Raw genomic sequence first — 26912 nt, 5'->3', positions numbered from 1 at the left:
TCGTTTCCCAATTCTTGAAGGTTCCCCCACCAAGTGCTTTCAGTGTGGTCTTGAGTAGCCCGTTGCACTGTTCAACTTTCCCTGCAGCTGGTGCACGGTAAGGGATGTGATATATCCATTCAATGCCATGTTCGATTCCTTCCAAATTTCCTCCGAATTCCTCCCACCTCTGCCATAATTGTTAAAGGACTTGTGTTCATCATAAAATTATTGAGGTTTGTGTAAATACTCTGGTCTGAAGTGACACTTCAGAGAGAGGAAAAATGGGATTAAATTATTCTCTTTTAAATCCCCCTGTTATGAACATTATGTTTCTAAAGAATTTCTATCTACTACCTGTTTGTAACATCAAACTTTACAATAGTCCCATAGATTTTGCAAAATCAAACTTCCTGCCTTGGTTTTATCAATGTTTTATCAATGTTTTTTTTTGCTTTATCAATGACTGCCTATCTTCAAAGACTTGAACTTGCCGATTTCTGTCCGTTTTATCTCCCAAGACCAGATGGTATCTATGGGAATGACTCCCAGAGACGTTACACGGATGTTTATTTCGGCCACCACTGCCCACCTGGCAAGATTATGACAGTAAGAAAACAGAAATTATTGATTACTACAAGAGACCACACTATAGGATGGAGCTGAGATCGAGATTGGTCGGAGCGTGGAGTGGGCAGTGACCCCTCCTGCCTCCCCAGCGCTGCTTTGCTCTGTCTGTATAAAATAAAACAATTGAAATTTTGCTAAAAATAGAGACTTTTGTTTCTCCTTTATAACATCTCCATCCAAACTCCTCAATTATTCCCATTTTCCCAGTGCATTCCCCCTGTGATTTAACAGCAAGAGAAAGAGTTTCAGAAGAGATGTCATGCACTGCTATTTCATTTTTAGGTGCCTGTAGCAGCACTAAAGAGATTTGGGCTCGGCAGTGTGCGTGTGAGGGGCTGGCGCTTTGGGGGTCCCAGGGGCACCCTCGGCCTTGGCCAACAGCCATGGGGCAAGGCTGGGCTTGTGCAGCCCTGGGGCACCAAGCTGGCACGGGCAGCGTGTCACCAGCAGGGACCCCGAGGGCTCCTGGCCCCCCAAATGCCCCCGAGCCCAGCCAAGGGCTCCGCAAGGGTGGGGACCCCGAGGGCTTCAGATGCCACGTCCCATCCCCGGGGACACAGCGGGACCCTCCCGCACCGCGTGTCCCCACAAAACCGCGCCTCTGCGCCTTGGGGCTGGGCGTTTGCCAAGGGTGGGGCCCCGGGGCGGGTCCCCAAGCTCCCGTCGGGGATAAAAGGAGCCCGGGGGTGGCCTTGGCGACAGCGATGGCGAGCTCGTGGATGCTGCTGCTGGCGGTGCTGGGGGGAGCCTGCGCCCTCCCCGCCCCGGTGTCCTTCACCTACACCCAGGCGCTGGCCGAAGCTGTGAATTCCTACAACAAGTACCCAGAGGTGAAGAATGCCTTCAGGCTGCTCAGCGCCGAGCCCCAGCCCGACCCGGTGAGTGTCCCCGACCTGGCATCCCCCCACGGGTGACAACCCCCGGGGTCCCCCACTCGGGACCCCCTACCTGTGATCCCCCATTGGTGTCGCACCCTTCACACCCATCCCGATCCCCCCTTGTGAGCGCTCAGCGCTGACCCTGAGCCCACGGCAGTGATCGCCACCCCCCTGCTGGTGACACTGCCACTCCTGACCCCCCGAACTGCGGACCCCTCTCCTGTCACCTCCCGCTGCTGTCACCCACCCGTGTCCCCAGGGCGTGGAGCTGAGCTCGCTGCAGTCATTCAGCTTCAGCATGATGGAGACGGAGTGTGCCGCCAGCGCCCGCAGCGACCCCGAGGACTGCGCCTTCAAGGAGAACGGGGTGAGCTCCAGGAGGAGGAGGAGGAGAGGGAGGAATTGGGGCACGGGACCCGGTGCCATGCCCAGGGTGACACCGCGTGGCCCCGTGTCCCCCCAGGTCATCCTGGAGTGCTTGGCGACGGTAAAGATGCAGCAGGAGTCCCCCGATATCGACCTGAAATGCTCCGACGCGTCCTCCGACATCTCCTCCGATGACTCCTCTGACGCCTCCTCCGACATCTCCTCCGACGCCTCCACCGACGTGAGTGAAGGGAGCCGGGGCACCCATGGGTGGGGAGGGAGGGGAGGGTCCGTCCCCCTGCCTCCCGACCCCTAAAACTGTCACCCCAATGTCTCCAGAGGAGGGTGGGGGGTCCTGGGGAGCTCTCAGGTGCTGGGTGGGCTGTGCCAGCTCTGGGCTCCTGCAGGGTTTAGGTGCAGAGTCCCAGGAGCGGGTCCTGGGTTTTGGGTGTGGAGTGCAGGGCCCCAGGTGGGGAGTTCTGGGTGAGGTTTGGGTGTGGGAACATGGGTGAGGTGCCGAGTGTTGGATTGTGGATATGGGGTCCCAAGTGTCCCTGGTGTGGGGACACGAGTGGTGACTCTGGTTTGGGATCCTGGGTGGGATCCTGGGGATGGGGTCCCTGGATGGGTCCCAGGTGTGGTCCCAAGGGGGGGTTTGCACACACCCTCACCCCCTGACCCCCCCATCTCTCCGGCAGCCGGGTCTGGTCGAGAGTGACCACATCGGGGGCTTTGGGAGCGTCATGAGCAAGGCCTCGCCCAAGTTCGGTTCCTTCCTGCCCCAGGGCCCGCGCCTCCCCCCCAGGCGCCCAGGCTTCCCGCCCCAGCGCCCACGCTTCCCGCCCCAGCGCCCACGCTTCCCGCCCCAGCGCCCACGCTTCCCACCCCAGCGCCCACGCTACCCGATCAGGATCTAAGGTCAGCTGCACGTCTCTGTGAAACGGCGCTGAGCAATAAAGGGGCCACCAGGAGTGGCTGTGTGAACACCACACTCCTCGGGTCTCTGTCATTTGGGGAAACTGAGGTACGGGTGGGACACGGGGCTGCTCCCCCACATCATCCTCAAGGGCTTGGTGCCTAGGGGACGTGGAGTCGGACTGGGGACAGGGATGGGGTGCCTGGACCCCAAAAAAGGATCATCCCCACCGTGTCATTGTCCCCATGGTGTCATTATTCTCACTGCATCTTGTTCCCCCCAAACCAGCGGTGATGGCCAAGGGAAGTGGCAGGGGGGACACAGGGGACACTGTGAGCCCTCCAGGGAACTGCAAGGGAGGGGCTGGGGGGGTTTCCGGTTCCAAGGGGACCCCCATGATGGACCCAGTTTGGGACAGGGACATTGTGGGGGCAGAGCTGAGGGACTCAGGTGTGGGAATACAACTGGAGATCAGAACTGCTAGAACTGCTCAGCTTGTCACTGCCCATGTGGATCTGTCAGCCATGGTAGGCCGCAAGCCTTGGCAGGAGTGAGTAGGCCCAAGCCTTGGCGGGAGTGAGTAGGCCAAAGCCTTGGCAGGAGTGAGTAGGTCCAAGCCTTGGCAGAAGCAAGTGGGATTTTGGAGAAGTAATGTAAAAAATAAGAAGGTGCTTGGTAGACAGTTCTTAGCCTACAATTTCTATGGGGATTTGCTGGAAATATTTTATCTACCTGGCAAGCTTAAACGAGGCGTAGATCGAGCAATGTTGTCTAGTCACAAGTAAGTAATATATCACAGTTACAGGAAAATTATTGGTGACTATTATTAGTAACAACAGAAAAAGTATATAAACTTTGCTTTGTGGATCAATAAACGGCTTCATGGCTCCTTGCAAATCATGAAGACCCCGTCCCTTCTTTTCCACCGCCATCAAATGGTGCCCCGTGTGAGGACCCCTGTGCCCCAAACGTGGCTGGAGCAGGGTGATGGCTGCAGCCCCCTGCGGGTGTCCCTCCTGTCCCCCCAATATTCCTGTGGATCTGTACCCCATAAACACCTCTGTGTAGAGCCCCAAGGTGACCTGAGGACAGGAAAGGACAATCCCAGGGGTCCAAGTGGCTGCAGGACTGCGGTGCCTGTGCTGTGCGCATTTTGGGGGAGCTGATTCTGCTTCCCCAGGGCCTTCTGTGACCATCCCCATCCTCGTGTCCCCCTTGTGACACTGGCAGCGAACAGCAGGGCAGGGCCGGGAAGCAGCTGGATTTCGGGAGGGACTGCTGGGCGGTCCCTGAGATGGCAGCACCTGCAGGGGTCCCTTTGCCTCTCCATGGCCTTCAAGAGGTGGGGGCACCCCAGATCTACCCCAGTGAGCGCCACCAACTTGTCACACCCCCCCATTTATGATCCCCAGGGTGTTCCCAGCTCTCACAGATCCTTGCTGTGCCCAGGGGAATTCTGGGGGGTCCGGGACCACTCAGGGGTCCTCCTTGGGGTGCAATGACACTCAGGGTGACACCAGGAGTCATGCAGGGATTTTTAATTGCAGTGAAACACCCGGGTAGAGGGCACAGGCAGGACACACAGGCTGGGGACACAGCAATGTCACCCCTCAGGGTTTGGGTGCCTTGAGATTAAGCTTATCCCGGATCCAAATCCGGCCACACTGGAAGAAATCCCGGAAAACCTGTTTGATCTTGCCAAAGAAATCTTTGACCTTGGATTTCCAGACCCGGCCAAACTGGGAAGACAAATAACAGGGTCAGACCTTGGGGAGGTGGGAGGGGACCTGGGGAACCCCTGGCAGCCCAGGGGACACGGAGCCATTCCAGCCCATTCTTACCGTGGCCGGAGCCTTCTCACAGGAGAGCTCCACCGTGGGCTGCTGCCCCTCCAGGAAAACAGAGCCCTGGCACCAGGTCACCGCCTGTGGGGCACACAGGGGACACAGGAGAGCACAACCCCCTCGTGCCTCAGTTTCCCCACCAGATAATCCCCAGTTCCCACAGGACAAAGCCTCACCCCGAGCCAGCGGCTCCTGCAGCTGCCATTGGTCATTCCTGGTGTCCGGCACGTCGTTTCCTCCAGGGTGAAGCTCAACTCCTTCCGGCTCTGCAGGTCTGAGGGCTGGGAAAAGGGACAGGATCCATCAGGGATCCACCACCCCCAGTGCCCAGCCCCAAAACTGGCCAGTGCCAGCTCCAGGAGGTGTCACATCCAGCCTGGAACGGGTCAGGCTCAGCCCTGACTTGTGCTCAACCCCTCAGGGGTCAAAACCTGAAAACGGGACAGATACACCCCAAGGAGGGTTGGAGTGGCACTGGGTACTTCCCAATCCTGAAGTTTCCCCGGGAAAGGGAGAGATGTAATGTACTTCCATCTCATTTTTAGGTGCCTGTAGATGCACTAAAGAGATTTGGGCTCGACAGTGTGCGTGTGTGGGGCTGGCGCTTTGGGGGTCCCGGGGGCACCCTCGGCCTTGGCCAACAGCCATGGGGCAAGGCTGGGCTTGTGCAGCCCTGGGGCACCAAGCTGGCACGGGCAGCGTGTCACCAGCAGGGACCCCGAGGGCTCCTGGCCCCCCAAATGCCCCCGAGCCCAGCCAAGGGCTCCGCAAGGGTGGGGACCCCAAGGGCTTCAGATGCCACGTCCCATCCCCGGGGACACAGCGGGACCCCCCCGCACCGCGTGTCCCCACAAAACCGCGCCTCTGCGCCTTGGGGCTGGGCGTTTGCCAAGGGTGGGGCCCCGGGGCGGGTCCCCAAGCTCCCGTGGGGGATAAAAGGAGCCCGGGGGTGGCCTTGGCGACAGCGATGGCGAGCTCGTGGATGCTGCTGCTGGCGGTGCTGGGGGGAGCCTGCGCCCTCCCCGCCCCGGAGCCCTTCGCCTACACCCAGGCGCTGGCCCAGGCTGTGGATTCCTACAACCAGCGCCCAGAGGTGAAGAATGCCTTCAGGCTGCTCAGTGCCGAGCCCGAGCCCGACCCGGTGAGTGTCCCCGACCTGGCATCCCCCCACGGGTGACAACCCCCGGAGTCCCCCACTCGGGACCCCCTATCTGTGATCCCCCATTGGTGTCGCACCCTTCACACCCATCCCGATCCCCCCTTGTGAGCGCTCAGCGCTGACCCTGAGCCCACGGCAGTGATCGCCACCCCTGCTGGTGACACTGCCACTCCTGAGCCCCCAAACTGCGGACCCCTCTCCTGTCACCTCCCGCTGCTGTCACCCACCCGTGTCCCCAGGGCGTGGAGCTGAGCTCGCTGCAGGCATTCAACTTCAGCATGATGGAGACGGAGTGTGCCGCCAGCGCCCGCATCGACCCCGAGGACTGCGCCTTCAAGGAGAACGGGGTGAGCACCAGGAGGAGGAGGAGGAGGGGGAGAAATTGGGGCACGGGACCCCGGTGCCATCCCCAGGGTGACACCGCGTGGCCTCGTGTTCCCCCAGGTCATCCTGGAGTGCTTGGGGAAGGTGAAGATGCAGCAGGACATCCCCGAGATCGACCTGAACTGTTTCGATGACCCCTCCGACATCTCCTCCGAAGTCTCCTCCGACGTGAGTGAAGGGAGCCGGGGCACCCGTGGGTGGGGAGGGAGGGGAGGGTCCGTCCCCCTGCCTCCCGACCCCTAAAAGTGACACCCCAATGTCTCCAGAGGAGGGTGGGGGGTCCTGGGGAGCTCTCAGGTGCTGGGTGGGCTGTGCCAGCTCTGGAGTCCTGGAGGGTTTAGGTGCAGAGTCCCAGGAGCGGGTCCTGGGTTTTGGGTGTGGAGTGCAGGGCCCCAGGTGGGGAGTTCTGGGTGAGATTTGGGTGTGGGAACATGGGTGAGGGTCCCAGGTGTCCAAAGTGTCCCTGGTGTGGGGACACGAGTGGTGGCTCTGGTTTGGGATCCTGGGTGTGGAATAGCCCTGGTTTGGGATCCTGGGTGAGATCCTGGGGATGGGGTCCCTGAGGGGGGTCCCAGGTGTGGTCCCATGGGCGGGTCCCACACCCCCACAGCCCCTGACCCCCCCATCTCTCTGGCAGTCGGGTCTGGTCGATCATGGCCACTTCGGGCGCTTCAAGCGCGAAGCACGGCACTCCAAGCGCAGGCTCCATATCAACGGGAAGGTCTGCTTGAAATGGGGCTGAGCAATAAAGGGGCCACCAGGAGTGGCTGTGTGAGCACCACACTCCTCGAGTCTCTGTCATTTGGGGAAACTGAGGCACGGGTGGGACACGGGGCTGCTCCCCCTCATCATCCTCACGGGCTTGGTGCCAAGGGGACATGGAGTCGGACGGAGGACAGGGATGGGGAGCCTGGACTCCAAAAAAGGACCATCCCCACGGTGTCACTGTCCCCACAGTGTCATTGTCCCCTTGGTGTCATTATTCTCACTGCATCTTGTTCCCCCCAAACCAGCGGTGATGGCAAAGGGAAATGGTGGGGACACAGGGGACACTGTGATCCCTCCAGGGAGCTGCAAGGGAGGGGCTGCGGGGATTTCAGGTTCTGAGGGGACCCCCATGATGGACCCAGTTTGGGACAGGGACATTGTGGGGGCAGAGCTGAGGGACTCAGGTGTGGGAATACAACTGGAGATCAGAACTGCCAGAACTGCTCAGCTTGTCACTGCCCATGTGGATCTGTCAGCCATGGTAGGCCGCAAGCCTTGGCAGGAGTGAGTAGGCCGCAAGCCTTGGCAGAAGTGAGTAGGCCGCAAGCCTTGGCAGAAGTAAGCAGGATTTTGGAGGAGGAATGCAAAAAATAAGAAGGTGCTTGGGACAAAGTGCTTAGACTGCAGTTTCTATGGGGATTTGCAGGAAATATTGGATCTACCTGGCTACCATAAACGAGGCCTAGATTGAGCAATGTTATCTAGTTACAAGTAAGCAATATGCCTCAGTTCCACGAATAGCATTGGTGTGCTATTTTTAGTAACAATAGAAAAAGTATATAAACTTTGCTTTGTGGATCAATAAACGGCTTCATGGCTCCTTGCAAATCATGAAGACCCCGTCCCTTCTTTTTCACCGCCATCAAATGGTGCCCCATGTGAGGACCCCTGTGCCCCAAATGTGGCTGGAGCAGGGTGATGGCTGCAGCCCCCTGCGGGTGTCCCTCCCTTCCCCCCAATATTCCTGTGATCTGTACCCCACAAACACCTCTGTGTAGAGCCCCAAGGTGTCCTGAGGACAGGGAACGACAATCCCAGGGGTCCAAGTCCCTGCAGGAGGGCGGTGCCCATGCTGTGCCCATTTTGGGGAGCTGATTCTGCTTCCCCAGGGCCTTCTGTGACCATCCCCATCCTCGTGTCCCCCTTGTGACACTGGCAGCGAACAGCAGGGCAGGGCCGGGAAGCAGCTGGATTTCGGGAGGGACTGCTGGGCGGTCCCTGAGATGGCAGCACCTGCAGGGGTCCCTTTGCCTCTCCATGGCCTTCAAGAGGTGGGGGGACCCCAGATCTACCCCAGTGAGCGCCCCCCAATCATGACACTCCGCATTCATGATCCCCAGGGTGTTCCCAGCTCTCACAGATCCTTGCTGTGCCCAGGGGAATTTTGGGGGCTCTGGGACCGCTCAGGGGTCCTCCTTGGGGTGCAATGACACTCAGGGTGACACCAGGAGTCATGCAGGGATTTTTAATTGCAGTGAAACACCCGGGTAGAGGGCACAGGGAGGAGACACAGGCTGGGGACACACCAATGTCACCCCTCAGGGTTTGGGTGCCTTGAGATTAAGCTTATCCCGGATCCAAATCCGGCCACACTGGAAGAAACCTCGGAAACGCTGTTTGATCTTGCCAAAGAAATCTTTGACCTTGGATTTCCAGACCCGGCCAAACTGGGAAGACAAATAACAGGGTCAGACCTTGGGGAGGTGGGAGGGGACCTGGGGAACCCCTGGCAGCCCAGGGGACACAGAGCCATTCCGACCTCTTCTTACCGTGGCCGGAGCCTTCTCACAGGAGAGCTCCACCGTGGGCTGCTGCCCCTCCATGAAAACAGAGCCCTGGCACCAGGTCACCGCCTGTGGGGCACACAGGGGGCACAGGAGAGCACAACCCCCTCGTGCCTCAGTTTCCCCACCAGATAATCCCCAGCTCCCACAGGATAAAGCCTCACCCCGAGCCAGCGGCTCCTGCAGCTGCCATTGGTCATTCCTGGTGTCCGGCACGTCGTTTCCTCCAGGGTGAAGCTCAGCTCCTTCCGGCTCTGCAGGTCTGAGGGCTGGGAAAAGGGACAGCATCCATCAGGGATCCACCACCCCCAGTGCCCAGTCCCAAAACTGGCCAGTGCCAGCCCCAGGAGGGGTCACATCCAGCCCGGAACGAGTCAGGCTCAGTCCTGACTTGTGCTCAACCCCTCAGGGGTCAAACCCTGAAAACCCAACAGATCCACCCCAAGAAGCGCTGGAGTGGCACTGGGCACTTCCCAGTCCTGGAGTTTCCCCTGGAAAAGGAAAGCTCAGTACTCACCCACCCGGGCCGGGGCAGAGTCTCCCGGAGCCGCAGGACGTAGGGACTGACAGCCCTGGCATTGAGCAGCTCCACGGCCGCTGCCACCACGTCCCCATAGCTCAGGGACGCTGGTGAGGACAGCGTGCTTCCATTCCATCCATCCCGAGCTGCGGTGGATCCGTGTGGTGCCGTTGTGGTGGCTCCAGCCAGCCCCAGCCCCAGCAGCAGCAGCAGTGGCAGCGCTCGGCACGGCCCCATCCCAGCTCCTGGATCCTGGATCCTGCTTCCCACCGAGTCACCAGCACTTTTATGGCAGCTGCCGGGGGGCTGGGACAGCGGGGCATTCCAGGTGGGATGATTCTGGCCAGCAGCCCAGTCCAGCCCGCCCTGTCCCCATCCCTGGGGATGGGTGTGTCTATCAGCACCTTCAGCCAGCAGGGGAGAGGCCACAGGGTTTGGGGTCCCCCCTGGCACTGGGGTGTCCAGGGCAGGGAATGTGTGACCAGGGGGTGACACTGGTGACAGACATGGCCATGGGTGCTCCAGAGCCTGGTGGGGATGAAAGGCCTGAGCCAGGCAAGGGTCAGGTTCTTCTCCCATGGAACAGCGACAGGAGAGGGAATGGCCTCAAGCTGTGCCAGGGGAGGCTGAGGTTGGATAGGGGGAAAATTCCTTCCTAGAAAGGGCTGTCCAGCTCTGGTACAGCTGCTCAGGACAGTGGTGGAGTCCCCTTTGGTGAAGGGATTTGACACCCATGTGGATGTGGCACTTGGGGACACGGTCCCTGGTGGCCTTGGCCGTGCTGGGGATGGTTGGACTCGATGGTCCCCGAGGATTTTTGTCCCCAGCAGTTCCTTGATTGAAGACAGATGGGTCTTTGAGCCCAGGGGTGATTTATGGCCTGTCCCCTGTAATCACAGTGGTTCCTGTTCCACCAAACAGCCGAGGTGGGAGCGGCCGCCCTCCCCCAGGGGTGCAGGAAGCTCCAGGAGGACACCCAGGATCCTGCCCTGAGGGTGACCCTCAGTTCAGCCCCCTGGAGCCACCCAGCAGCTTCGGAGCTGGGAGCAGTGCAGGCTGTGGAAAACACCCTCACCAATCCCAGGGGACACAGACACCAGGGGTGGCACCTGCAAGTCCCCAGGCAGGGATGGGGTCTGTCCCTGCCCTGCAGCACAGCCCCCCCTGAGCCTGGAGCCCTCCAGGTGCAGCCAGCTCCCACCTGCCATGGAAAAGGGACCTGGCTGGGATTATCCTGCAGCAGCTCAGGCTCACCTCCAGAACCTCCAGGGATGGGGATTCCAACACATCTCCAGGGCCTGACTGCTCTCTCTGCTTCCCTCCTGGTCTTGCCCAGTTCCTTCCAAACTGTCCCCCACTTCTTACAAATTCCCTTTAAATGCTACAATTCCTTCCAAATTCTTCCCTGCTACTTCCCCCATTCCATCCAAATTCTTCCATTCCTTTCGAATTTCCTCCAAGTTCCTCCCACCTCTGTCATAACTGATAAAAGATTTGTGTTCATCATAAAAGCATTGAGGATTGTGTAAATACCCAGGTCTGAAGTGACACTTCAGAGAGAGGAAAAATGGGATTAAATAACTCTCTTTTAAATCCCCCTGTTATGAATAATATATTTCTAAAGAATTTCTATCTACTCCCAGTTTGTAAAATCAGACATTACAATAGTCTGATAGATTTTGCAAAATCAAACTTCCTGCCTTTGTTTTATCAATGACTGCCTATCTACAAAATCTGATCTTCCCGAATTTCTGGCAGTTTTATCTCCCAAGACCAGATGGTATTTATGGGACTGACTCCCAGAGATGTTACACGGATGTTTATTTCGGCCACCACTGCCCACCTGGCAAAATTATGACAGCAAGAAAACAAAAATTTTGAGAATGAAAAAGGGAAAATTCAGTAAGTTATTATCAGGAAGTTATGATTCCCCGAAATTTCCCACCCCTGACAGGAAGGGGAGTGCATCCCGCCCAAAAGCAAACCTTGAGCTCTAAGCTGGGGAAATTCCCTGCTCTTAAATCTATCCCCTTGTTTATTTGATCTTCCCAAGACTTTGCTGCCCTTCCTCGTTGCAGAAAAGCCACAGGTTTGTCTTGGAGCTGTGCCCACAGCCAGACCTTGACCTGACCTGACCAGGGGAAGGTTCTCATCCCCAGGCAGGGGTAGGACTGGATGGGCTTTAAGGCCCTTCCAACCCAGCAATTCTGGGATTCTGGGATACTGAAGGGAGGGCACAGCTGGTCCATCATGGAATCATCCTGGAATGGTTTGTGTAGAACAGAGCAAAAAATCCCATTCCATACCACCCCGTGCCATGGCAGGGACACCTCCCACTGTCCCAGGCTGCTCCAAGCCCTGTCCAGCCTGGCTTTGCGCACTGCCAGGGATCCGTAAATTCTCTGGGCACCCTGTGCCAGGGACTCCCCACCCTCCCAACCAGGAATTCCTTCCCAATATCCATCCATCCCTGCCCTCTGGCAGTGAAGCTATTCCCTGTGTCCTGTCCCTCCATCCTTTGTCCCCAGTCCCTCTGCCAGGGGCTCTGAGTTCTCCCTGGAGCTTCTCCTCTCCAGGGGAACATTCCCAGCTCTCCCCTGGAGCAGCCCTGGAGCAGCTCAAGGGGCTCCTCTGGACTCGCTCTAGCGGCTCCGTGTCCCTGCCCGGTCCCTGCCCGGTCCCTCCGTGTCCCCGTTTCCCGCTCCGTGTCCCCGTTTCCCGCTCCGTGTCCCCGTTTCCCGCTCCGTGTCCCCATTTCCCGCTCCAGGCCCCGGCGCGTCCCTGGTTTCCACAGCAACGGTACGGCCCTGGTCCCCATGGCAACCACGGCGAAAGGGGCGTGAGCACGCAGAGCACGCACGTCAACGCACGCACGCTTCCGGGCTATGCCACACCCCCTGCTTTGCCTCGCGGCTCGACCCGGAAGTGGCGCGTTCCCGATCACAGGGCGGCGCCATGTTGGGAAGGTGTACAGCATCCGGGCCGCGCGGCCGCCGCTGATTGGTGGAGTGCGGCACGTGATCTTCAGCTCGCACTGCGATTGGGTGGCGGTGCCGCTATTTCCGCGCGCGTTGCGGGTCGGGGGTCGTGAGGGGAACTTGGGAATGGGGGAGGGGGCCGGCAACCCCCGGCCTCAAAGCACGCCTGTGTTATAGATACTCGTGACAAATCGAAGGAGCCAGTTTAGATTAATTATAGAAAATTTATTAGTAAGCGGATTTAGCAAGCGATAACTGAGCAAAACAGCGCTGGGCAGCCACGGAGTCATTGCTCCGCCAATGGCTCGCACCAAAAACCAGATTTAGTTCGTTTTTATACAGTCTATTTTCCAGTTCTTGTGGTTGCTCGTTCTGATTTGCTGGTGTACTCTGCGATTTTAGCAAGCAGGGGCGAGGAGTTGCTAGGGGGTCACTTCCATCTCCTGGTGGGAATTGATGAGGCTCTGGTGTGATCTTTCTTAGCACTCCTCTGGTATTGTTCTGTGTCTGTAGCCTTGTGGGGGTTCCTCTTTGTTTACTCAACAGGAAGAGGCTCTAACGAGTAACTCTTGTCTGTAAGCACTTACTGAACAAGATTTGATAACAAAGCACATTCCATTACACCTGGAGCCGGGAAAAAAAGTGGCTCCTGAGACATTTCACCGGTTTTATTGGCTTTGAAGCCACATTTCACCATCTGACGGCACTGGCGGGCAGGAATGTTTTTACAAGAATTGCATAATCATGGAATTGTTGAGATCACAAAGCCCTCAGAGATGCCTGAGTCCAAGCCCAGCACTGCCCCATGTCCCCCAGTGTCCCCACATCCACATGGCTTTTAAATCCCTCCAGGGATGGGGATTCCACCTGTGCCCTGGGCACCGTGAAGAGCCCTTTCCAGGAAGGAATTCTCCCCTTGAGGCCCTTCTCTCTTGTCCTGTCACCTAGGAGCAGAACCAGACCCCTCCTGGCTCCAACCTTCTTCCAGGGAATCGCAGGGAGCCAGAAGGTGCCACCTGAGCCTCCTCTTCTCCAGGATGAGCCCTTCCAGCTCCCTCAAAACTGTTTGGAAGCTGGAAGGAGAATGCTGGAAGCCCCAAAGTCAATACCCCACACCCCACAGCTGTCAGGAACTGCCAAAACCAGCACCAGCCATGGCAGGAACATCCCTAATTCAGGCATCCCAGTTTTTCCACATGCTACCCCCATTTACATGGAAACCTGGGAAAGTGAATGAATCCATGGTGCTCAGTTTGCTTGAATTTATTGGAGCTTCCCTCTGTCCCCATAACTGCTTTTCTCCAAAGCCTCTCAATCAATCCCAATTCATGACAGGCCCCACATTCCCAGTTTTACCTCCCCCAATCCTCCTTTGCCACGTTTGTCCTCCTGAACTCCCCCAGGATTGGGGGTGATCGAGTGTTGTGCCTCAGGAAATCCCATCCCAGTTTCCCCCCGGAGTCACGGCTTCTCGATCTCCGTCAAGTTGTCAATCTGGATGACAATGGGCCAGATGCTCTTCACTTGGGAGAACCCCCGGACCTCAAACCTCTGGCACAGGGATTCCAACATGTACTCGACCACCTTCAGCACGTCCTGGATCATGTCCTGCAGCACCGACACCCGGGATTTCTGGGGTCGTGCGCTTCTTTGAAGCTTGCGGATGGCTCCAGCATCCGCCACAGGCTCTGCTCCTTTCCTCGCCCCTTCAATCACAACTGGGGCAGGGGGTGAAGCCTCAGTTCCCAAAATCCCCTGTGGGGCACATTGCGTGTCTGATGTCACCCCTTCGGCGTTCCCGGCGCTCTGGAGCTCACGCGGCGCGGCCGCATCTGTTTGAGGACAAACTGCGGGGTTCGTCCCTTGCGCGGCGGCGCAGCAGCCGGAGCAGCGCCTCCAGGGAGGCCCCAACCTGCGGTAGGGCCGGTAGCGCCGCACAATGTCCCTGGCACTGCGGATCATCCTGCCGCAGCGGGATCGCCGCCGCGCCAGCCGGCTCCTCCTGGCCCGGCGGTGCTGGTGGTAGTTGTGTTCCCTTAGGGAGAAGGGATTGGGGGGGCACGGCGGTCCTGGCTCGTTCCGAAGGCAGTAGTTGTGGTCCTTGGCCACCAATGCTCTCAGCTCCTCCACCCTCAGCTCCTGAGCTCCTGCCAGAATTGTCACTTCTCCCAAGGTGGGTCCATGGTGTTGGACGTCCCCGTGATTCCACTCCCCAGGGTCATACCACAGTTGTTCCCAAGGATACAGGCTCTGCTGTTCTATCATGGAATGAAACAGGAATGTCTCATTGTGGGTTAGGTCTTCCAAGAATTCAGGTTTATCCTCCACTTCCTCTTTCACAAGCCATGTCTGGACTTCGCACTCCACTCCACTGTCCGCTTCCAATGGGAACTCACTCCTTCCCTTGTGACAGCCAAAATTCTGGAACCTCCTGTCCTGGTGACACCACAACGTGTTCCATTCTGCTGAGAGAGGGTGGGAAGGGGTTGGATCCTGGCTGGAGCAGGGAGAGGAACATCCCTTCGTGGTCCAGGACCGCCCAGGCTCCACATCCCAACCTCTGCCAGACGTCAGGAGAGCCAAGCACTGGAAGAACCCCTGGGAGTGGCCCAGGGATGGGGCTGGAGCAGGAGGGAGCAGGACTCACCTGGACACAAGGTCTCTGGCCCCTGGTACCCACAGGCTCCAGGCCACCCTCCAGAGGAAGGCTCCTCCAGACAATTCCCGGTGGGTCCTGCAGGGAAAACAGTGGATTGTCACCAGCCAGGCTGGGAATCCTGACTCTCCACAGCCATGGGAATGAAGGAACAGCCATGTCCTTGTCCCCACCAGGAATCCCAGCTGCTCCTTGGCCAGGGGGATGGAGGAGGGAGCCCCACCCTGGATGAAGGTTCCATCCCACAGGGTCGGGATGCTGCTGCTCACCTGGGGATGGGCAGATCCAGGGCTCTTCCCCACGCTCCAGACGGTGCAGGATGTCGGGCTTGGGGCCTGGATAACCTGGGAGTGGGACAGAGGGTGTCATACTGTCCCTGATCACAGGAAAATCAAGGACTGGGACACCCCAGCTGTGCTTCACCATGCATGGAAACACCTCTGGGATGGAGGAAAAGCAAGGGAGGAACCAGAGCTGCTGCCAGAGAGGGATTTATTCCTGCGAGCGCTGATGGAATTGTGGGAAGCAGCTCCCAGTTCCACTGACATTTCCCAGCGAGGAAATGTCTCCTGCTCATCCTGGGAGCAGCTCCCAAGGGAGGGACATCCTACCGTGCTCCCTGATCTTAGGGAATCATTTCCAGGGGTGCTCAAACCCAGCCCCAAATCCTGCTTTTTCCAGGATCAGCCCCTGTAAGGGACAACTCCTCAGAGGAGGGATTGGACAACCATGTGGATGCAGCAGTTGGACACATGGATTAGTGGTGGCCTGAGCAGTGCTGGGGAACAGCTGGACTTGGCCATCTCCAGAGCCTTTTCCACCCTCAGCCACTCTGGGATTCTGGAATTCAGCGCTCTGGGAGCCTGGGATGGGATCTGAGGGAAGCCCTGCCCAGGGTGATTCCCAGCATTACCCAGGGAGGTCAGGAGCTCGTAGGTGTCTGCCACAACGTCCCGGTACAGCTCCCGCTGCCCCGCTGGGAGTGCGTCCCACTCAGCCCGGCTCAGGAACACCATCACGTCCTCGAAGGTCACTGGCTCCTGCCACAGGATCAGGGATCACAGCTTTCCACAGGGATCACAGCTTCCCTCAGGGATCACACCCTCCTCAAGGGTCACACCCTCCTCAAGGGTCACACCCTGCTCAAGAGTCACACCCTGCTCAAGGGTCACACCCTCCTCAGGGATCACAGCTCCCTCAGGGATCAAATCCTCCCTTTAGGGATCACACCCTCCCTCCCAAGAGGAGAACCATTTCCCAGCCCAGAGGAGCTCTCAGGACATGAGGCCATGGATGGGACTGGTGTTTCCCACCAGGGTGGGAATTATGGATCTGGGAGAAGGACAGGCTGGAATCCAGCACCAAACACCAGAATCCGGCACCTTGGGATGCATTTTACCATTCCTACCAGGAGCACTCCATGATGCCCCTGGGATTGGGATAGTCCAGAACCTCAGTTCACCTGGAGCTGGGCACAGGGAGATTCCCAGCAGCCCCCTGTGACCCCTCCCCTCCCCCAGGGCTCATCCCAGGAAATCCCTTGGGAGCGATCCCAATGGGAATGGGGGAACAGGGGGGCAGCAGAGAGAGGGATGTGTGGAGGAAATGTGGGGGGTGATGGGGGTTTTGGGGTGGGGGGGTGATGGAGGTGAGATTGGGGGGGTGGAATGGCGTTTTTAGGGGCTGATGGGGATTTTGGGAGTGATGGGGATTTTTTGGGGGGGTAATGGGGTGGGGGTTGATGGGGGTGGTCTTCAGGGCAGAATTTCATGGAAGTGCGGGGCAATCGAGGGGGTGATGGGGTGGGATCGGGGGTGTGATGGGGGTGATGTGGGGGGGTGATTTGGGATTTTGGGGTGGGGCTGGGGGGATGATGGGGGTCCCTGGCCGTTGGAGGCGGAGCCCCGCCAGCAGCTGCCGAGGGGGGCGCTGCGGGACCCCCTTGGATCGGGGGGGGGCCGGGAAGGAACGGACATCGAGGGCCCTGGCGGCGACTCGGGACTCCCCCTGCCATTACCGGCTCCTACCTGCTCCTGCCCCGCCATGGCTGCCAGGGAGCCCCGGGGGTCGCGGGGGGGCCCGGCAGGTTCCGGGGGATCCCAGCACTTCCCGCGGCCTCTCCCGCACGCGCTTCCGGCGCATGCCCCGCCCACACCGGAAGCGCCGCCATGACGGACCGGAAGCGGCGCCCCGGAAGCGCCGCGGTGACCCCGGCACGTGAGGCGGACCCGGATCCGCGGGGTGCAAATCCTGCCGGGAATGCGCAATGCGGCCCTGCCGTGGGCGGCCGTGGCACGGCCGGGGAGCCCTTCCCAGGAGGGGTGTGCCCAGCGGGCCCGCCCCTGAGGCCGTTTCCTCCTGTCATTTCCTTGTTTCCTGCGAGCAGAGCCCGACCCCACCCAGATCCAGCCCGCTCCGGTCCTGTTTGGCCTCCAGAATCGTTGATTCTCCCGAAATCCCAAACTTAGCATGAAAATCCCCAGGTTTTCCAGCAGAGATTATTTCAGATCTGATCCCGACTCTGGTTTTCCCGTGGCCTTGCCTGAGGCCTGGGCTCGTGTTGCCCGCTGCCCTCACATCCCTCCCTGGCGGATCCTGGATAAGCCTCCTAAGATTTCCCTCTTTTCTTGGATAAATTTCCCGACGATTCTGTATGTCCCATGTGCAGCTTCTCCACGATTCCCTTCCCACCAACCCGCATGCAAGTAGTCTCCATCTGTCCCCTGGAATTCCCCATGGAATTCGCTTGTCCTGCCTGGACCTTTCACATCTGTGCCACTAAAAGCCAGAAACTGGGAATGAATCAAATTCCAGCATATCCTAGGGATCCTTAGGAGCGGCCAGGACTAATTGCTTATCTCTAAACAGATCCAGCGAGTCTGGTTAGGTTTGATGACAATCCCAGCACCTGGAATTGGGGGGGTTATTGGAGCGACAGAAGCAGGATCCGGGATTGCTGTTGATATAAAGCTGGATGGATGATCTTTACATTCATGACAGAGGTGCAGGAAGAGCAGGACCCCCAAGACAAAATTTTGGGGAGAAGTTTCCTCCAGCTCATCCCTTATCCAGAACCGGCCCTTTCCTCTCCCTGTGTCCGGCAGCTCCGGCTCCCATTGACCTTTCCGGGGTCACCGTGGTGACATCGGGGCCAATGTCCAGGCGGGGCTCCGGGACAGCCGCGGTGACACCATGAGGCTGTGGCTGCTCTGCGCTGTCACCGCCGCCGTGGCCGTGGCCGGAGTGGCCGGAGCCGGAGCTGACCACGGCGACCTCGGGATGGCAGGACGCGGGAGAGAGGTGGGCAGTGGCTGGAGAGGGGGAAAACGGGCAATAACCGGGCTGGGAATGCGGGAATGCCAGAGCCCCGCTCCTCGGGGCTGCCCCTGCACCGCGCCCTGCCCGGGCACCCGGACAAATCCCCGGAACGGCTTTTCCACAGCTTTTCCAGCCTCCTCGTTCTAGCGGGGCTGGGCTCTGCATTCCCGGTTCCCGGCGCGGCCCCGGCCCCTCGCGGCCGCGGGATGGCACAGCCTCCGAAGGTCCCCGGGGATGGCGAGGGGGCACGGGGAGGACACGGCGGGACGGGGCTCGGCGGCGTTCCCATCCCGCTCCACGGGCAGCTCCCGGTGCTGCCCGCACTCCCAGCGCTGCGCTCCGGGAGATCCCGACCCGAGCCGACCCGACCCTTCCCTCCGCAGGGCCGGCGGCGGCCGCACAGACCCTGCTCCGGCTGCTTCTCCGTGCTGAGCGAGGTGAGCCGGCGCCGCCGGGATGCGGGAATGCGGGAATTCGGGAATGCGGGGAGCGGGATAGTCGCTCCCAACCCCGCGTCTGTCCCGCAGGAATCGCAGTCGATGCCCTGGAATTCCCGTGAGGAGGATGCGGCTCAGCCGGGCAGGCGGGCACGGAGCAGGAACGGGCTGGAGGTACCGGAGCGTGTCCCGGAGCTGCCCGGGAATGGGATGGGGATGGGGATGGGATGGGGATGGGGATGGGGATGGGATGGGATGGGATCAATGGGATGGGATGGGGATGGGGATGGGGATGGGGATGGGATGGGATGGGATGGGATGGGATGGGATGGGATGGGATGGGATGGGATGGGATGGGATGGGATGGGATGGGATGGGATGGGATGGGATGGGATGGGATGGCATCTCCCTCTCCCAGGGCTCCGTTTGACACCGCGCTCACTCCCGCAGGGCAGAGCCAGGAGGGAGAGCCCGGAGCCGGCCCAGCCCGCGGGACGCCCCGGGCACATCCTGCTGCTGTGACAGGTGACAGCAGAGCCCCGGCAGGACCCCGGGCCCGGTGGGGACCCATCGGCAACCCCCGCGGGGCCTTGCAGGAGACACCGAGCACCCGAGAGAGCAGCGGGAGCGATGCCAGAGCCTGGGAATGCTGCTGGACACTGGGAGCAGCCCCACGCCAGGAGAGAGCTCGCGCCCTGCTCTGAGCTGAGCCCCCCGCCCTTCCCACCCCCCAAAATGCTTCTGGGGCAGCTGCCCCCGCTTTGCCAAGCCCCCAAATAAAGCTGGAACACCGGAGGGAGCAGATGTGTTTAGGGGGACACATACAGGGTGGATGACCCCCAACAGAGCCACTCTGTGCTGGGCTGGACTGGGTGGGAGTGTGGGGACACCGGGGATCCGAGCCAACCCGTGGGGTGTCACACAGGGGGATTGCGGGGGGACCCCAGGGACCGTGGGGCTGGGGGACTCCCCAGAGGTGCTGATGCTGGTGGTCCCTCAGGAATGTCAGTTGAAGGTGTGGAAGATCCCCCAGAATGCTGGATCACAAGGATAGGGAGATCCCCCAGGAATCTGGTCCCAGGGGAGGTGGGGCTGGAGGACCCCCCAGCGATGCCGGTCCTGGGGGTCCCTCAGGGCTCCCGGTTCAGGGAATGGCAGATCCCCAAGAGTGCTGGATCGCAGAGATGGAGCGGGTGTCAGGAATGCTGGTCCCTGAGGAGGTGGGGCTGGTCCTGGGGGTCCCACTGGGCTCGCACTTCAGGGCCCGGCGAGTGTCCGAGGGGTGTCCAGGGGTCCGGCCGTGGTGGCCCCGGCCACCTGGCCCCGCCCATCCGTGACCACGCCCCTTTTAGCTCCGCCCCTTGCCGTAACCCCGCCCCTCCCTCGGGCCCCGCCCCGGCTCTTACTCCTCCCGCCCGCCAGGGGGCGCCGCTTCCCGCGCGGTGCCGCTGTGGCGGACGGCGCCCCCTGTGGGCCCGGTGGCGGCGCGGACGCACAGGGGGCCCGAGGCGGCGGTGGCGGCCGCGGCCATGTCCCGCCGGGGGCCCGCGCAGGTCAGGGCCCGCCCGGACCACGGGCCGCGGGCCGGGATGCGTGACGGGACACGGGACGGGGCGGGCCGCAGCGGTGCTGGGGCAGGGGCGTGCGGGGAGCCCACGGGGGAAGTGGGACTGGGAATGCGGGGGGTCCTTCAGGGTCCTGGGCGTGGGGGGAGGGAGGTGGCGTGGGGGGGTCCTTGGGGGGTGGCAGCTCGGGGGTCTCCGGGAGAGCTGGTTCGGGGGCACTGAGGGGTTCCCCAGGGGAGGTGGGCTGGGGAAACACCCAGGGGTGCTGGCTCTGGGAGTCAGGGGTATCCCTCTGGATCTGGGAATGGATGACAGCTCAGGAGGACGGGGGGGTCCCCAGGGATGCCAGTTCATAGGGATGAAGGGATCTCCCAGGGATGATGGTCCTGGGAGAGGCGGAACTGGGGAGCCCCCAAAAGTGCTGGTCCTGGGGGGTTCCCCTGGGTGCCTATTCAGAGGGGTCTCTCCTTGGTCCTTGGGAAGGTGGGCACAGGGACACACGGGGGTGGCAGCCAGGCTCTGGCAGATCCCTGCGGAACTGGGGTCTGGGGGAATCCCTCGGAGCTACCGGGGGGTCCTGAGCGGTCCCCATTCCTTGAGCACCCTCTGGCCAGGGTGGTGGCCAAGCCCTGACCCTGAATCCCCCGCAGGTGTCGGGCAGCCTCCGGCAGAAGGGGGTGCCAGGCACGGCCCCGTCGGAGCTGCAGGAGCTGCAGAGCCGCACGGAGTGCGCGGAGCGGCGGCTCCTGGCCTGCGAGAACCTGGTCGGGGAGCTGGGCAGCGGCCTGGCCGCCCTGGGCACCGTCCTGCAGAGCTACGGGCAGCTGCAGCAGCGCCTGCTCAACCTGGAGAACCTCCTCAAGAACAGGAACTTCTGGATCCTGCGCCTGCCTCCCAGCTCCAGGGGGGAGATCCCCAAGGTAGCGGCGGCCACCTCCCAAGGATCCTGCGGGACTGTGGAAGGGTTGGGAGCTGAGCCCCTGCGTGTCCCCTGAGTGGGGCTGGATGTGTCCCGAGCCCCATGGTTCCAGGGGAATTCCCTGTCATTCCAGGTGCCGCTCACCTTCGATGATATCTCGGTGTATTTCAATGAGCTGGAGTGGGAGAGGCTGGAGCGCTGGCAGAAGGATCTGTACAGGGCCGTGATGAGGGGCAACTACGAGACCTTGGTGTCCCTGGGTAAGGCCTGGGGGCTGTAGCTCATGGAATCATGGAGTAGCCTGGGTTTGGAAGGCTGTGAGGCCCTGGCACAGGTTGCCTGCATCCCTGGAAGTGTCCAAGGCCAGCCTGGATGGTGCTTGGAACAACCTGGGATAGTGGAGGGTGTCCCTGACTTCCACTAGAGGGAAATGTTCCAGCCAAAGCTTTTCCCTCATTTGGGACTTTAGTTCATGTTCTGCTGGTTAGGGTCCTCTCTGCCTCAGGTGCGTCTGTGTTTGGGAGTGGATCTTGCCTTGGAGACAAGGAAGTGCTTGGAGTAGGGATGAGGTGTTTATGTTTCTGCTAGGACTGGGATAGGGGACAAGGGTCACTGCTGGAATGTGCTTAGCTAAAGACATGGCCAAATCCTAATCAACCCCCCATCCTCTGCCCCACAACCAGACTACGCCGTGTCCAAGCCCGACATCCTGTCCTGGATGGAGAGGGATGAAGAGCTCGGTGACAAAGAGGGTCAGGAGCCCCCATGGACACGGTCTGGGCATGGTCAGGAGCCCCCCCGGGCAGCAGGAGAGATGGACAAGGCAGATGAGGCTCCAGGAGATGAAAGCCCCATGGAAGCTGGCCCAGGTGGGTGCCAGGAAGAGGTGGCTGTTCCTGGAGATCTTGCCTTTGTTAGGAAGGAAGTGCTCACTCCATGGATTAAAGCACCCAGGAGCACCGTGAATCTTCATTCCAAGAGGAATGGTTGTGCTTAGTTGGATGAATCCCACAGAGGAAAGCAGTCAAAGCTTTCAGGAGGGTCTGGAGCAGTGGGAAAGGCCTCCTGTAAGCCTGGGGCTTCCAGAGACATTCCTGCCTGCTGTGGAGGGACAGGAAGCATGCTGGAAAGTGAGGAACTGGGAGCTGAGGTGGGAGGAGGAGGCTGGAGCTGCTCTGCTTGTCCTGGGGGAACAGAGGAGCCTTGGGGCATGGATTTAGAGTGGGAGAGCTGGGTGAGAAGGTGGGAGGTGCTGGAAAGGGGCAGACAGACCCAGACAGAGCTGGGAGCAGTGGAGATGTGAGAAGAGCCATGGCTGAGGGCTCCTTCCTGCAGATTCAGGAGCTGGGAAGGTTAAAGGCACCCCAGGAGAAGGTGGGCAGGTGCTGTCCCATGGGAAAACTCACCTGGAGCCCAGGTGGGAGTTTGGGGGTTGGACTGGAGGAGAGGAAAAGGGACACAGAGGGACGTTTCATTTGGGGTTCATGGTCTGTTACTCAGAGCTTCTCTGCTGTGTGGATCCTGCCACGGGGCCAAGGAGGGGGCTCTGCCATTGGGGTTGGAGCTGTTTGTGTCTGCTGGGGCTGGGAGAGGGGACCAGGGTCACTTTGGGAATCTGGCAGGATAAAGGTGCAGCCAAATCCTAATAAAACCTGTTCTCTGCCCCAGCAGCAGACAGTGCCAAGTCTAAGCCCAACAGCCGCACCTGCATCAAGAGGGATGAAGAGCCCAGCTCATGGACACAGAATGGGGACAGCCAGAAAACCCCACAGATACAGACTGGGAACCGCCCGAAATCCCCACGGACACGGAGTGGGAACAGCCAGAAAACCCCGCAGATACAGACTGGAGACAGCCAGGACTCCCCACCAACACAGATTAGGGACAGCCCAAAGTCCTCATGGACACGGAGTGGGAACAGCCAGAAAACCCTACAGACACAGACTGGGGACAGACAGAACTCCCCACAGACACAGATTAGGGACAGCCCAAAGTCCTCATGGACACGGAGTGGGAACAGCCAGAAAACCCTACAGACACAGACTGGGGACAGCCAGAACCCCCCACAGACACAGACTGGGGACAGCCCTAAGTCCTCATGGACACGGAGTGGGAACAGCCCAAAGTCCCCAAGGAGACACACTGGGAACAGCCCAAAGTCTCCAAGGACACAGACTGGGAACAGCCCAAAGTCCCCAAGGACACAGACTGGGAACAGCCCGAAGTCCCCACAGGCACATGCTGAGGACAGCCAGACACTGCCTCAGACACAGAATGGGGACAGTCAGAACCCCCTCCAGACAAGTGTCCCCAACAATGAGAAGCCCTCACAGACACCAGAAGAGATGGAGCAGCAGGAAAAGGCTTTGGGAGAGGATCCCATGCCCACGGAAGCTGGCCCAGGTGAGTTCCAGGGCTGCCAGGGAGGATGTTCTTCCCCTTCCCCAGCTCTCCAGGGCTCTGGCAGTGTCCAGGGCAGAGGGCATGGCCCTGGTGCTTGGAGAGGCACTGCCAGGGAGCCTTGGGATGTTGGGACGGTGGAAGAGGGTCTGGACACAGGAATGCAGCCTGTGGAGATGGTGAGGTGAGGCTGCTCCATGAGGAAATGGCACGTGGCACCTTGGTGTCCTTCCTCTCAGCCCTCTCTCTGCTTTTGGTCCATGTGTGGCTTCACTCCTGACACCTCCCAGCCTTTCCATAGAATTGCTGGGGTTGGAAAAGCCCTCTGAGACCGCTGGGTCTAACTGTCCCCCAGCACTGCCAAGGCCCCATGTCCCCAGATGCCACATCCACAAGGCATCTGAACACCAGCCTGTTGCAGGGCTGACCAGCCCATTCCAGAAGGAATTTTCCTGATAGCTCATGCACATCCTGGCTCGTGAGCTGCAGCTTTCTCCAGCAATCCCTGGTTCATAATGCTGGAGCGGGGACCTGGGATGTCTCCATGGGTCTTTCAAATCCTTGTTCCCTGCAAACAGAATCCCCCATCCTGATGATGAATGTGACATCCCTGGGGGACCATCAGCCAGGGGTGGTGGCAGAGGAGGACCCGGACATGGAGGAGGACCCAGCAGAGCCTGACACTGGTGAGTCACCCTGTGCTGGGGACACAGGGCCTGGCAGGTGGGTGGGAAGCAGCTTCCAGAGCTGATGGGCTTAAAATAGGGAGGGAAAATGAAGTTTCAGGGATTCCTTTTATTTTTTCCTACAACATCTTGTGGACTTAGAGGTGCCACTGGTCTCAATGGCACCCATGGAGGGCTCAGCCTGGGAGCCCTTTGGAGATGGGCACTCCATCCCTGCCCCGGGCTGCTGTGCCAGGGCTGGACAGCCTTTTTGGGGAAGGAATTTTCAAAATATGCAACCTGAACCTCCCCTGGCACAGCTTGAGGCAATTTCTCCTTGCCCTGTCCCTGTTTCCTGGGAGCAGAGCCTGACCCCTCCAGCTGTCCCCTCCTGTCAGGGAGTTGTGCAGAGCCAGGAGTTCCCCCTGAGCCTCCTTTTCTCCAGGCTGAGCCTCTTTCCAGCTCTGTTCCCTTCCCTGGACACCCTCCAGCCCCTCAATGTCTTTCTTGTCATGAGAGGCCCAGACCTGCCCCTGGGACTGGAGGTGCCCCAGCAGTGCCAGCACAGGGAGGGGCCCTGGTGCTGTGTCACACTGGAGCTGGCACCAACACGGTGTCTCTCTGTTCCAGAGGAAGCCTCACCCATGGAAGATGAAACACCATGCAAAGGGGTTTCTCCCGAGGACATCAAGGTAAAGGAAGAGGAGCCTGAGCTGCTGGTAGAAGAATCCACACCCTCTCCTGGCTCAGAGATCCAGAAATGTCCCAAAAACGAGCTGGTGAAAGCCAAGAGCAAGAAGAAGCCGAACCGGTGCGAGGCCAGCAACCTCCTGATGGGCAACTGCCGGCGCGGGTACGTGCGGGAATGGTCCCACCCCTGCACGGAGTGCGGGAAGCGCTTCCGCCTCAAGATCAACCTCATCATCCACCAGCGCAGCCACGCCAAGGAGGGGCCCTACGAGTGCCCCGTGTGCGAGATCGGCTTCAGCAACAAGCGGCACCTGGACCTTCACCGCAGCATCCACGTCAAGGACAGAGCCTTCGGCGCCAAGGTCTGGGGCAACGTCCACCCCGAGCTGCGCATCCGCCCGCGCAGGGACCTGTGCGGTGGCGCCCACGGGCCGCCCGGTGCTGGCCACACTGGGGGGCCCTGGCTGGGCCAGCCCAAGGAGGAGCCGGACAGAGAGGGCCTGTCCGCCTCTGGGTTCACTCGGCCGCCCGATTCCAGGCTGAAGTGCCCCTACTGCAAGAAGTTCCTGTCCTGCTCCGTGTCGCTGCGGCGGCACCTCCAGACCCACTTGCGGGAGCGGCCCTACTGCTGCAGCTCCTGCAACAAGTGCTTCACCCGCAGCAATCACCTCGTGCGCCACAAGAAGATCCACGAGCGGGCCCTGGCGGCGCTCCAGCGGGAGGCCAGCGCCCAGCCCCCTGCTGCTATCCCGGCATCCCTGCAGCACAGGGCTCCCGAGGCCAACAGGAGCCCTTCCCAAGGGAATGGCAGCCCTGAGGCTGCGAAACCGAGCCTGCCAAACGTGCTGCTGTTGGGAGCGACATCACTGGAGCACCAGGGCAAAGGCTCCTCGCTCCCTGAGTGCATCAGGAAAGCTGTGCAGCCTGTGGTCCAGCTGGGATCGAGGGCAGTGGCTTCGGAAATGACCCTGGGACAGATCTGAGCTGTGCGTGTCCCTGGAGAGAAGCTGCGAGTTTGTTGGGTTTGCACCTGGTGGGACACCAGGATTGGGAATCTGCTGCGTTTTAGGAGCTTCCTGGGTTATGGAAAGAATGGGAAGCTTGGAGATAACAACAGAGAGCAAATTGCAGAAGCCTCCAGTGATCCATTATGCTTCACCATTCCACTGACTTGCTCCTGTTGGTTGATACTTGGAATTTTCCTAAGCTGACATTCCTGGGAGATGACCAGGTGAATCCTGGTCAAACAGGAGCAGAGCTTTTGCATTCCTTGATGTTGAAGCTGACCTCTTGCATAAGGGGAACACAACTAAAGAGGGCAGGGAGAAGGGAAAGGAGCTGGCAACGTTCCCAAGCAGCGCTCTGCTCCATGGACCAAGCTTCCTGAGACACCAGATGGAGAGTGACATCTCTGAGACCCCACCACGTCCTTGCCACCCCCCACGCTGGGGAGATCAGCCAACACCCCCTCCAGCAGGTTGGGAACACTGGAGCCTTGCACTGGAAGATCCACAGGACAAACCAAACCCCAGTGTTCTGTGCTGGCGTATTCCAGGGATCCTGGCAGGTCCATCAGGGAGGCCACAGGCACCCTTGGGAGACCATCCTGCATGGGTGCACAGTGATTTTAGGAATACTTGACAGGTCAGCAGCAGCAGTACCCCTGATCCTCATGGATCTGCCTGCACAGAGCAGCCCCTCAGCTCTGGAGGAAACTCCCCTCTCCCACCTGCAGCTTGTCCCCTTTTGCCCAAAATCCCACCATAATGAATTCTATGGGAAAACAGTTCTGCAGCTACCTCAGTCAGGGAGAGGGGGACCTGCCCGGAGGCAGCCAGTGGCAGCCAGGCCTGGTGCTGCTCCAGTGTCCCCAGAGCCACCAGAGCAGTGTCCTGGCCAGAGCCCCACATGCATCCCACGCACAGGATGTGCACAGGGAGCTCGTCCCACCAGGAGCCATCGCCACGCCGACCCAATGGAGCAACTGCTGGGACTCTTGCATTTAGTTTTTTCCCAAGGTTTTTTTGTTTTTGTTTTCTTTGAGTTGTTTGATGTA

The 26912-nt window shown here is 59.9% G+C and overlaps 5 protein-coding genes and 1 long non-coding RNA gene across 7 annotated transcripts; 3 read left to right on the top strand and 3 right to left on the bottom strand.

Moving 5' to 3' along the window:
• Positions 1–1212: 1212 nt before the first annotated feature.
• LOC116998888 (cathelicidin-2-like) lies at positions 1213–2770 on the top strand. The gene is made up of 4 exons (XM_033065051.2): positions 1213–1487; positions 1747–1854; positions 1951–2094; positions 2552–2770. The coding sequence occupies exons 1-4, from the start codon at positions 1314–1316 to the stop codon at positions 2768–2770; spliced, it is 645 nt and encodes a 214-aa protein (XP_032920942.1). The 5' UTR covers positions 1213–1313.
• A 1667-nt stretch (positions 2771–4437) lies between these two features.
• On the bottom strand, positions 4438–4858 carry LOC116994191. The gene is made up of 3 exons (XR_004417429.1): positions 4790–4858; positions 4611–4694; positions 4438–4508 (listed from the first exon to the last, which is right to left on the bottom strand). It is a non-coding gene; the product is annotated as an uncharacterized LOC116994191 (long non-coding RNA).
• Positions 4859–5571: 713 nt separating this feature from the next.
• On the top strand, positions 5572–6898 carry LOC116993058 (cathelicidin-2-like). Its single transcript, XM_033053311.1, has 4 exons — positions 5572–5754; positions 6012–6119; positions 6217–6324; positions 6794–6898. Exons 1-4 carry the CDS (start codon positions 5581–5583, stop codon positions 6896–6898), a joined length of 495 nt encoding a protein of 164 aa, XP_032909202.1. The 5' UTR covers positions 5572–5580.
• Positions 6899–8412: 1514 nt separating this feature from the next.
• LOC116994147 (cathelicidin-B1-like) lies at positions 8413–11519 on the bottom strand. The gene is made up of 5 exons (XM_033055621.1): positions 10483–11519; positions 9226–10115; positions 8873–8977; positions 8694–8777; positions 8413–8591 (listed from the first exon to the last, which is right to left on the bottom strand). The coding sequence occupies exons 2-5, from the start codon at positions 9805–9807 to the stop codon at positions 8463–8465; spliced, it is 900 nt and encodes a 299-aa protein (XP_032911512.1). The 5' UTR covers positions 9808–10115; positions 10483–11519; the 3' UTR covers positions 8413–8462.
• Positions 11520–13079: 1560 nt separating this feature from the next.
• Positions 13080–16995, bottom strand: LOC116994137 (zinc finger protein 135-like). Of its 2 annotated transcripts, none has more exons than XM_033055603.1 (5): positions 16890–16995; positions 15776–15902; positions 15132–15206; positions 14854–14940; positions 13080–14671 (listed from the first exon to the last, which is right to left on the bottom strand). In XM_033055603.1, the coding sequence occupies exons 1-5, from the start codon at positions 16905–16907 to the stop codon at positions 13668–13670; spliced, it is 1311 nt and encodes a 436-aa protein (XP_032911494.1). In that variant the 5' UTR covers positions 16908–16995; the 3' UTR covers positions 13080–13667. The 2 variants fall into 2 exon arrangements, with proteins under 2 accessions (XP_032911494.1, XP_032911501.1); XM_033055610.1 differs by having other exon boundaries at positions 13080–14668.
• A 2806-nt stretch (positions 16996–19801) lies between these two features.
• LOC116994013 (zinc finger protein 777-like) lies at positions 19802–25839 on the top strand. The gene is made up of 8 exons (XM_033055380.2): positions 19802–19901; positions 20040–20170; positions 20833–21102; positions 21235–21361; positions 21785–21970; positions 22770–23504; positions 24080–24187; positions 24797–25839. The coding sequence occupies exons 1-8, from the start codon at positions 19802–19804 to the stop codon at positions 25837–25839; spliced, it is 2700 nt and encodes an 899-aa protein (XP_032911271.2).
• The last annotated feature ends 1073 nt before the right edge of the window (positions 25840–26912 follow it).

Source organism: Catharus ustulatus, chromosome 1 (assembly GCF_009819885.2).
Source record: "Catharus ustulatus isolate bCatUst1 chromosome 1, bCatUst1.pri.v2, whole genome shotgun sequence".
NCBI lineage: Eukaryota > Metazoa > Chordata > Aves > Passeriformes > Turdidae > Catharus > Catharus ustulatus.
The sequence above is the reverse complement of the archived record's forward strand: the minus strand, read 5'-3'. Positions and strand labels throughout refer to the sequence as shown.

Bases quoted from the DNA above. Each gene is read 5' to 3' on its own strand.
- LOC116998888 (XM_033065051.2), top strand. From the start codon at position 1,314: ATGGCGAGCTCGTGGATGCTGCTGCTGGCGGTGCTGGGGGGAGCCTGC. The intron at 1,488-1,746 runs GTGAGTGTCCCC...CCGTGTCCCCAG, and splicing joins CCGAGCCCCAGCCCGACCCG to GGCGTGGAGCTGAGCTCGCT. The intron at 2,095-2,551 runs GTGAGTGAAGGG...TCTCTCCGGCAG, and splicing joins CCTCCGACGCCTCCACCGAC to CCGGGTCTGGTCGAGAGTGA.
- LOC116993058 (XM_033053311.1), top strand. From the start codon at position 5,581: ATGGCGAGCTCGTGGATGCTGCTGCTGGCGGTGCTGGGGGGAGCCTGC. The intron at 5,755-6,011 runs GTGAGTGTCCCC...CCGTGTCCCCAG, and splicing joins CCGAGCCCGAGCCCGACCCG to GGCGTGGAGCTGAGCTCGCT. The intron at 6,325-6,793 runs GTGAGTGAAGGG...TCTCTCTGGCAG, and splicing joins CCTCCGAAGTCTCCTCCGAC to TCGGGTCTGGTCGATCATGG.
- LOC116994147 (XM_033055621.1), bottom strand. From the start codon at position 9,807: ATGGGAGAAGAACCTGACCCTTGCCTGGCTCAGGCCTTTCATCCCCAC. The intron at 8,978-9,225 runs GTGAGTACTGAG...CCCTTTTCCCAG, and splicing joins CTCTGCCCCGGCCCGGGTGG to CCCTCAGACCTGCAGAGCCG. The intron at 8,592-8,693 runs GTAAGAAGAGGT...TTGTCTTCCCAG, and splicing joins GTGAGAAGGCTCCGGCCACG to TTTGGCCGGGTCTGGAAATC.
- LOC116994137 (XM_033055603.1), bottom strand. The intron at 15,207-15,775 runs GTAATGCTGGGA...TCCCACTCCCAG, and splicing joins CGAGCTCCTGACCTCCCTGG to GTTATCCAGGCCCCAAGCCC. The intron at 14,941-15,131 runs GTGAGCAGCAGC...TTTTCCCTGCAG, and splicing joins CTGGATCTGCCCATCCCCAG to GACCCACCGGGAATTGTCTG.
- LOC116994013 (XM_033055380.2), top strand. From the start codon at position 19,802: ATGGAGCGGGTGTCAGGAATGCTGGTCCCTGAGGAGGTGGGGCTGGTC. The intron at 20,171-20,832 runs GTCAGGGCCCGC...AATCCCCCGCAG, and splicing joins CCCGCCGGGGGCCCGCGCAG to GTGTCGGGCAGCCTCCGGCA. The intron at 21,103-21,234 runs GTAGCGGCGGCC...CTGTCATTCCAG, and splicing joins CCAGGGGGGAGATCCCCAAG to GTGCCGCTCACCTTCGATGA.